This window comes from Temnothorax nylanderi, unplaced genomic scaffold (genome assembly GCF_030848795.1).
Source record: "Temnothorax nylanderi isolate EJ_2023f unplaced genomic scaffold, tnyl_v1.0 TNYL_tig1407_pilon, whole genome shotgun sequence".
Taxonomy (NCBI): domain Eukaryota; kingdom Metazoa; phylum Arthropoda; class Insecta; order Hymenoptera; family Formicidae; genus Temnothorax; species Temnothorax nylanderi.
This window is the reverse complement of record NW_027250469.1, coordinates 276-10,931: the sequence shown is the minus strand read 5'-3', so window position 1 is coordinate 10,931 and position 10,656 is coordinate 276. Positions and strand designations below refer to the sequence as shown.

General features: G+C 38.2%; 1 protein-coding gene across 1 annotated transcript; it reads left to right on the top strand.

The window, feature by feature from the left end:
• Positions 1-2,327: 2,327 nt before the first annotated feature.
• Positions 2,328-9,996, top strand: LOC139787301 (F-box/WD repeat-containing protein 9-like; the record flags this gene model as incomplete). The annotated part of the gene is made up of 4 exons (XM_071726367.1): positions 2,328-2,458; positions 2,548-2,780; positions 9,380-9,638; positions 9,709-9,996. Coding segments are annotated over 4 exons (911 nt in total), but the record flags the coding sequence as incomplete, so codon positions are not given.
• Positions 9,997-10,656: the final 660 nt, after the last annotated feature.

Sequence of the window (10,656 nt, the reverse complement as noted above, 5' to 3'; positions counted from 1 at the left end):
AGACGTCGACAAGAATACGTTTGTATGAGTTGTAACGTTGCTCGGCTTGCTCAACGGAGTGCCGTTCAAGGAGATTGATATTACGTCGGAACGAAGAATCAGGGAACTCGCGATACTCGAGTACGAGAAGAATCTCGCCAAGTATCATGACCGGCACTCCGTTGAGCAACGCGCGCACGCACGCACGCACGCACACATCCCACCGAGATCGAAATTTGTACGTAATAAAAAAAATTTACATATCGGGTAGGATTATACACTTCACGTTCATTCTGTAATTAAGGACATTCTGTAATCAAACAATGCAATTCATTCGACGTGCTGATCCGAAAAATGGCAGGGTAATCAAAAAGGGGTATAATGTTACGAACATACGTTGCAAATTTCTTTTTTAATGCTTACAACACCTCAGACGGCATCTCATTGTATAATACAGGACATATAATTGTGACTTCAACGACTTAATCTCTCCTTTCTTTCTGTCGGTATTGCTTTGCCAATTTCTTCTAAAGCACAAACGGTCGACTTTGAAAATTGCATAGTGTTACCAATTCGTCGTTGCAATTCGATGAAAATGTATTATTAATATACACATGGAAGATTAATCCTTAAGTACTTGTGCCGGATCAGTGCGATTTAGTGGACGTTTCTCTCAATTGTAATTTTTTTTTTTTTTTAAGAAAAAACGGAAGAGCTAGTCTCATGCGCGCTCCGATGAGAAGGCTTAAATTTTATAAAAAATTAGCATAAAATCTGCTTTTTTTAATCTCGGATTTCGCTCTTCAGAAAGATAGAATTGCAAAATTCCTGTACACGGTTAAAAAATTAAAGTACGCACAAAAATGAAGACAACATAAGTCGAGTATATATCAAGAACAAAAAAAATTAAAAATATTACTTATTTTTAACATATAGAGCTGTCACCTGACGACAATGTTTACTTAATGCAAGAATTGTACAGTTTATGTTTATACACATAAATTTTTCAGGTCACGCTAACTCCCGTAAGATTGTCGATCTAGTTGTAAGAATTATAAAAAAATAAAAAGTAAGTTAAACTGAGATTAAAGTTAATCCGCATTGGTAGACATATGGACATTAAAGTGTCGGCTGACATCACAACTAAAGTAAAAATGTTAATTACAAAAAAAACTATTTGATCACAAACGTTAAAAACGGACTCACAATCAATCACAAACGAAATTACACTTAGAAAAGTTAAAAATAATCAAATTTAGTAATTTCTATCGGCTAGCTTCATAGAGGTACCCAAACTCTGAGTTTGGTCAGAGAGAGAAGTTTGAAAGAAGCCATCCGAGCCTTTTTCGTGAGACCATCAAAATCCCCTGTACACTATCACCAATACATTTTTGAAATTGGTACTACGTAGACACGTTCATTTTTCGACACTGCCGATAAAACATGATTCTGTAAATGCAGTGGTGTTATACATATATGTATAACACCATTAAAAAAGGCCGGAATGGCCTCTCTCAGGTTTGGTGTTTCCACCGCAAGAGCGCTCACCCCAACTCAACTCTGACCCGGTTCGAACCTATAATAAACACAATAAAAGTCTAGAACAGAACTAAACCATTCCGAAATAGTTCCGCAGTAAGTGCGCAGTAGTCACTTATCGACGGCGTAGAGTAATGCTCACATTGCTTACTCAGCGACGGTCAACTCTCTCTTTCGTTCTGTCTCCGTCTCTTTCGGAACATTTGTTTGGTTGTGCGTTTAATTATATTATTGTACTGCATTTCAGATATTCCTGCATATATGTTCCTTCCTAGATACGTCGACACTAGTACACGGTTTGAGCTTAGTGTGCAAACCAGATTTTAAAGAATGATGACTTACTGTGGAAAGCGCGAATAACCACTCGCTTTTGTGTCCCGGTTAGCTCAAATTGATAGCACCTTACGCCACAACCATCCCTTTTCGTCAGTAAATAGAACATTCTCTATGTCATTTTACGCCAGCGCTGTTCGAAGCATTTGCAAGTCATACATTAGCTGCTTAGCTCGTGTTAGATTTTATTTCGTAGTATTTCATTTCTGTTCGCCTTAAAAAAAATAAGCGTGTTTTACAAAACATATATTTCTTACTTACAAAGAGTCACATGAAACAAGCTTGAGCAGCTCCGTTTATTGCAATAACTTGATATGCATAAAGTAAGAACGTGAATAGATCTCTCGGTTTAGAATGTTCTTGTAGTTTATTTGTACTTAATTCAAGTTGCACGTATATGAATTTTTTGTACTCAGTATTACGGTACAAATAAGTTTTTATATTCTTTTGATATGAAAAATCACGTGTCCTTACAGAGAGGCCCGACAAACTGTTTTGGAAGTTGTCATGCGTTGCGATCGAGAAACAAGCAGCGCTCTGGAAGCAGGATTCTATGGAGAAATTGACATTTCCGCATCGTTACAATTCTGTGTTGCTGATATCCGTAGTAAGTAGCATATTGAGGAGTTTTTGCAATACCGTCTTTCAGGTACGGTAAACGTATCTGAAAACGTATATGATGATTCTCGTTTTCAGGATGGAATCACTTATTTAGTTGGTGCGGGAGCTCACAGATTATTTTGCAAGAAACTTTCTTATCGCAAGGAACCCTTTTACGAAGTTGAGGATATCAACGTAAAGTTCCCGTATGGAACACTGTGCTATCTGACGGCGATAGACCACACGGTCTACAATTGCCGTTCCGATAATACGGTCAAATCGTGGGTGCTCACCAACACCGGTCTCGTCCATGACAGAACTTACGAGATGTACGTGATAACAAAACTCTTCCTTTCGGCCGCTTCGCGATAAGAAAACTGAGCGAAGATGATAATTCCTATTCGTGGGAGAAATAATCGTTTTCCTCCAAATTATTCTAATGCAGATATCGCGTTTTGTGTTTCGCTTGTCGAGACAGATGATTCAGAAACGTGATTCCAAAGTTTGCTTGTTAAGTCAAATTTACTTCATATTACCACTTCACGCGTATTTTTTTTCATCAACGTCAAATATTTCAGGAGTGTGACCTCTGTGAAGGTAACCCCGCATTTGTAAAATTTTGAGTTTTTTTTTAGCCGTTCCATATTGAACTACGGAAACAAAGTTTTGAACTGTATTCAAGAAAACTAAGAAATATAAAGTTTTGTTAGCTCAGCACTATTTCCCGATTGAGCTCAATTTTTCGTAGTAAAAAGATGCTAATCTGAGTCATATTGTGCCGTTGAAAACACATCGATATATTTATTCTTTTAGTAGAAAAGGAATGAATAATAAATATAACACGAATAAACAAAAAGATACTAACTTAATATCACGTTGTGCCATTGGAATAATATCGATATATACTCTATCCATTTATTAGAAAAAAATCGAAAAGTAAACATAACGAAAATTTGACATTTTCAAATAATTAAAAGTTATGCTGTTAAAATTTTTTTTATTATTTACCTCTCTTGTTAAATTCTTTTAACCCCCTTAATTTTTATGTACTTGTTTCTATTGTCGCTCGATTGTTTCGCTTAGCACAACTCAACGCAATTTACAAAACTAGATTATCTGTCACGGTTCAGATGGTATGTGGGGTTTTGAATTTTTTTTATTCCAAAAACCAAACCGGTGTTTACATTATCGTGGTGCCACGGCCGAGATCAGACGTGAGGCGTGAACGTACGCGCGTGAGCCAACGCTACGGCCCATTCCTAATACCGCCGTATACAGTGCCTTCCGAAAGTTCGGGGCCACCTAAATAATTTGTAAACGGTTTGAAATATAGGATTGAAATTTATAGGGATACAATGGGATCACAAAGTCTATTAATTAACCATAAAAACACCCACCTCCACACCCCCGGGGGACGGGGGTAGGGAGGAGCCAAAAAATCTTAAATGGCATGTGGGGTTGAGTGAGGGTTCGTTCGAAAGGGCTTTCCGAGACGAAAACAACGCGATGTCGCCGAGGTCTGTACGATTTTTTTTCGCAGAGTTATGATCATTTGAACATTTTTAGGGCCCACGGCGACAATAAAAAAAAGATAAGGCTTCACACGGGCACGCGCGTGAAACAAAAACCGAATGCTGCGCGAGCAGACGAAACCGTGCGAGTAGTTGACGGTATCAATTCTCTTTTTGACAAAAAGCGCGCAGCATTCGGTTTTTGTCTCGTACGCAGCGAGCTGCTGAACAGCACACAGTCGCGCACGCACACGGGTCACACACAGCGATTATATCCCCGTTGCTATTAAAGCAGCCTTCAAAATATGAAAAAATCTTTCTAAATTTCTGGATGTCTATAACTGGCTCTTACAGGTTTCAGATTATTTTTAATTGACATATATATCGGTTGTTATTTTATAACAGAAATGGAGAAGTTTGAAATTCAACAACATTTATTGTGTTCTTGGTTATGGAATAATAAGAATAAGAAAAAAGAATACATTGAAATAATAATGGATGAAATTAATAACAATTTTACTTCTTACAATCAAAATCAACTTGCTCAAATTCGGAGTAAAATTACGAATAACTTTTTACCGGCTTATGTTCGTAAATGGAATTTAGTATCTCGTATGAGAGGGCGATTTGAGAAAAAGTATAAACGCTTTTTATCTAATAAATTTCAAGTTGATTTTGTTTCAAATTTGTCTAAAATTGAAGATAAAACATCAATGGTTGCTACCACTTCAACATCTGCCTCAGATTCAACAGATTTGTCTTACAAAAAAAAAGGTCGCCCTTGTGTATCTTATGAAGAATCCTCAGAAAGGAACAAAAGGAAGCGAATCAGTGAAATTCGTTCTACGTTTTGCCAGGAAGAATTACACAGAGCAGCAGGACATGGGCATGATAAAAGAGCACTTGTACCTATAAAAAAAAACAAAGATAACGAAGAAGATGAGCGCTTCAGTGATACAGTTTTGGCAATGTACATGGATTTGGATTTGACTAAATCAAAATATAATACGCTCCGATCCTACAGCGGAAAACTTTTCGGCGATAAAAGCTATCCTCCGTACCCGAAGGTTCTGTCTGCAAAAACGCGATGCTATCCTGAAGATATTCGTGTCACAGATAACGGAGCAAGCGTCGAATTGCAATCATTACTTGACCATACAGTCCGTCGATTAATATCTTCTATTGCTCCAGAAGTTTTAGGCTCATTGCAAGACAAATTATTAATTTTGTACAGTAAATGGGGTATGGATGGAGCTTCGAGTCAATAAGTTCTTCAATAGAACAGGGTCAAAGATACTGCTAAGGAGACAACGAGTTTCCAAAGTAATCAATACTGATGAAGGTGCATCAATGAGTAATGACATTGATGAACATCAAAATACATCTGATCAGTCTGTGTTTATTATATCGTTTGTCCCTTTGGAGCTTAGATTTGAAAATAAAATTATATGGGTAAACGATCGACCGTCATCAATCAGATTTTGTCGCCCGATTAAATTTGATTTCATTACTGAAAATGCGATCAACTCCCTAAATGAGTACAATTATTATACAGAAAAAATAGGTAATCTTCATCCCACACATGTAGCTGTTAATAACATTTCGTTTTCTGTAATTCATGACTTACAGTGTACCATGATCGATGGAAAAACCTGCAATGTTATAACTAATCAGAAATCGAGCAACTCGTGTAATATATGTGGGGCTAAACCCACACAAATGAATAAATTAGACATTATAAGTACTTTACCACGAAAAAAAGAATTTTATACATTGGGATTGTCAACTCTACACTGCAAAATCCGTTTTATGGAGTGCTTACTCCATATTGCTTACAACATGGATTTTAAGGAAAGCAGTGCCAGAGGCGACGAAAATAAAAATGCCAAGCAGAATAAAAAGAAATTCATTCAATATTCTTTGAAAGAAGCTCTTGGCATCAATGTCGACATGGTCAAACAAGGTGCAGGAAATACTAATACTGGGAATACTGCTAGACGTTTTTTCGCTAAACCGCAAATTGTAGCAAAAATCTGCCAACTTGATGAACGTTTAGTGACGCGGTTTGGCATCACCTTGCAAGTCCTCGCTAGCGGTCACGAAATTGATGCTGTAAAATTCCATCAATACGCTTTGGAAACAGCTCAATTATATGTTGACTTATACAGTTGGTACTTTATGCCACCAACTGTACATAAAGTGTTAATGCACGGTGGTGACATAATAGCGTCATCATTTTTACCCATTGGTCGCTATTCAGAGGAAGCGCAAGAGGCAAATAATAAAGTATTCCGACATGCCCGAAGTCACAGTAGCAGATGGTCATCTCGACGCAATAATAATGAAGACGTTATTCATTATCTTTTAGTATCATCCGATCCACTTATCAGTAGTTTAAGATTGAAAATAGACAAACAAGATAACGAATTATCGGATGATGCTAAAAAATTATTAAAATTATAGTATGTAATAAAAAGTATGTAAATAAATTTTTCTTTATTCTATGTAAATAATTATAACATAATTAAAAGTACAGTTTTTTACAAAGAGAAAAGGTAACTACAAAAAATAAAAAAGTAAAAAAAAAAACAAAAAGAAACAAAAATGGAACTCGCTAATAAGCTCGCTAGGTCAACGTCCTTAGTTACAGGTAACGCTAAACGCGAATATTTGGCAGTTACTCTTATAAAACTATAAAGTGTACATTTTAATTTTATTTTTTTAATATTATAATTATTGCCTTTAATAATTACCCCTGTATACTAAATTGTATGAAATTTGTACTTACATTTTTAGTTCACGGCCGTCATATTGGATCCGCCATTTTGAATTTTAAAGTTTTACTGGCGGTTTCTTAATCAGCGACCCCGAAAACCCTCTTATATCAAGATTAAAGAAATTATGAACACACCAAAAAATGTTTGTCAAAAAGTATACAACAATTTCGATTTTTTGTTTATTAACAAATTGTAATATCAAAAAATGTGCAAGTCTACGCTATAGTACAGTAAATAACGCGTATTTAAAAAAAAAATCATTGCAATCGGTTGAAAATTCAGCCGTCGAACGATTTTTTGCCACAAAAAGCGACTTTATGCCCACTGTGCCACGGCGACAATAAAAGAAAGATAAGGCTTCACACGGGCACGCGCGTTCCTGTGCGTGTGTGCGTGCGTGCGAGTGTGTGTGTGTGTGTGTGTGTGTGTGTGTGTATGTGTGTGTGTGTGTGTGTCAGCAGAGATAAGGACCCCACGGTTCGTCACTCCCGCGGTAGTTAACGACTCCAAACCCTCTCTGCTGTGTGTGTGTGTGTGTGTGTGTGTGTGTGTGTGTGTGTGTCAGCAGAGATAAGGACCCCACGGTTCGTCACTCCCGCGGTAGTTAACGACTCCAAACCCTCTCTGCTGTGTGTGTGTGTGTGTGTTTTTATTCCTTCACATACACCAGTGTTCCCATCCCGGTCTTGCCTTAGTTGGCCGGACACGCACACACGCACGCACGCACGCACGCACACACACACACACACACACACACACACACACACAGCAGAGAGGGTTTGGAGTCGTTAACTACCGCGGGAGTGACGAACCGTGGGGTCCTTATCTCTGCTGACACACACACACACACATACACACACACACACACACAGCAGAGAGGGTTTGGAGTCGTTAACTACCGCGGGAGTGACGAACCGTGGGGTCCTTATCTCTGCTGACACACACACACACACATACACACACACACACACACACACTCGCACGCACGCACACACGCACAGGAACGCGCGTGCCCGTGTGAAGCCTTATCTTTCTTTTATTGTCGCCGTGGGCCCTAAAAATGTTCAAATGATCATAACTCTGCGAAAAAAAAATCGTACAGACCTCGGCGACATCGCGTTGTTTTCGTCTCGGAAAGCCCTTTCGAACGAACCCTCACTCAACCCCACATGCCATTTAAGATTTTTTGGCTCCTCCCTACCCCCGTCCCCCGGGAATGTGGAGGTGGGTGTTTTTATGGTTAATTAATAGACTTTGTGATCCCATTGTATCCCTATAAATTTCAATCCTATATTTCAAACCGTTTACAAATTATTTAGGTGGCCCCGAACTTTCGGAAGGCACGGTATAACAATCAAACACAGTTTGATTTTTATATGTATACGACTCATGTCTCACACTTACATCTGATTTCGGCCGTGGTTCCACGACAATGTAAACACCGCTTAAGTTCTTAACAAAGGCTGCATGTTAAAGTCCAATAATTTGATGAGACTTTTACAGTCAAATGCAGCACAGTTAAAAAAAAACTCTAAATTTAACAAGTGCGCGGCTAACAAAGATTTTCTTTTTTGTTATTTTTTAAAATATGCGCTTAGCTGTCAAGATGAGGTTTGCCACAAAATAGCAAAAAATGTAGGGAAGATCGGGGCAAAGTTGTCACTATTTTTTCGGTGCCGATTTCTAACAACAAAACAAATAATTTAGTAAAATGTGGTATACCGTTGTAAATGGTAAACCCTTGGTTACAAAATTTATGAGGGAATTTTTGATCTTCGTCGCTTTTTGTTCAACTGATATAGAGCATAAAACGACAAAAGTGCAAAAATTGAAATGTCAAAATTTCCGGGGCAGAGTCGTTACACCCCCAGGGCGGAGTCGTCACTCCATTCTCGGATTGGATTTTAAATGAAAATTTATAATTCCAATCGTGAAAAATGATAGGATACATTTTATTAATTATTTTTTAATAGAAAAATGGAAACATCAATTAAAAACACGATGGCGGAAAATAATTACAAAAAAAAAACGCATGCACTTATGTGTCCCACGCTCGCACGAAATGCACTGTTTCTCGTCAGCTCTGTTCTCTGTCATCTCTGAGTACACGCAGCACATATTATCCAAGTCCTCGCCGGAATCCGACCACTGCTGCTTCTTTGACTTTGATTTTCGCCCGAAGCCTCCATGATATGGCTTGGTGACGACTTCGCCCCGGACACAAGTTTCAAGTTTGGTCGCTCATGAAATATTAGAAATCAACGAAAATAAAAAAGAACCACTGGATTCGTGTTCAGCATGCATTACTCTTCAGAATCACTTACCTCGAGATTCGGAGAGAAAATAATATTAAAAATATTAAAAATTTTCGCGCAAAAAATTTCACTTTTGACCTCCGAAAACACATTTGCCTTAATAAAAATCACAACATGGCATATAATCTCACTAAACTCCGTTGGTTACATGGGCACCATAAGTAGTGTTTACAATATTAATGGTGAGTTCACACAACATACAGATTTCGAGATAATTGTAGTAACGACTCCGCTCCGGTGACGACTCCGCCCCGGTCTCCCCTATAACAATGTAGTACAATTAATAAAAATATAAAATTTAAAAAATGCGGGTCTATCTTCATAGGAAGCTCAACAAATTTAATGAATTGCGACATCTGTCATCGTGTCCGGAGCAGGCCCTCTTTGCGACCGGCTCAGTCTACGGGACAATATACGTGTTCGATTCGAGATCGAGTAGTAATAAGCCGTACAGACAGTACCGACCCCACACTACAAACGTGACTAAGCTGGCCATGAACACGGAATACATCCTGTCCGCCAGTAGGGACCGGACGGTATCCGTTTGGGATCAGAGAGCCGGTCGGATCATGAAGTCTATCAGAGTAATGTCATCCCGTATTTTTAATACCGATAAACGAGACACGATTACGATTTCGCAGGTTTACCTTTCAGTTTCCAGATAAAGCGATCCCCGAGTGCGTGAGTATGCGACGGGATTTGGTTTGCGTCGGGGATTCCAAGGCGAAGTTGCACATGCTAGATCCAAAGAACGATTTCGAGCTAGTGAAATCTTACTCCACCGCGGATATGGGTACGATAACGGGAGTGCATCTGACGCACGGATGCCTGATAACGAGTTGGAACTCGTTGCACGGCATGGGCATCGTCAGAATTTCGAGCCCTACTGATCCGCCAAAGCCCATTGCTACCATACGTCCAAAGATTGAATTTATCTTCAGCGTGAGTATTACACGCATAAGATATTTGCCGAAAATATCATATCTTTGACTTTGAAGAAAAAATTCGTGAAATGTCTATATACTATAAATGTCTATAAAATGAGAAATACTGTTAAAAGTGCAAGACGATCGGCAGTTCGAACGTTGAATATTAAATTTTTTCTTACATTTAATAAATTATGAAATCAGATTTTATCTTTGTCTTCCGAATGTTGGTGAAGGCCTTCATAAGATTGACGACATTCTTACAAGTCTTATTTTGCAATATTGAACACGAACTTTGTTAGATATTGTAATTTTGTGTTTTTAAGTTCCAGACGGACTACCTGAATGACACTCTCGCGATAACAGGCACAAGTCTCGTCGTATGGCGCCCGAGAAATCGACGTGTTTAACGAACCATCAATGAACAAAAAATTTCTATACGTTTTCTATAGTTATTCTATATAGCAATATTGCTTTGATATGTAATATGTGTTCTTATTCTTTCTCAAAATACTGCTTTGATGCGTCTCTCTAATACCGCAATGTGATAGATACCGTTTCGCGAAATTAGAAGTAGATATCGTTTTGTTGGAAATACGTTTCTGTAATTAAAAGCTTCACTAACATCGCTTACCTACGATTATAAGCTGAGCGATAATTAATCATAGCTATAAAT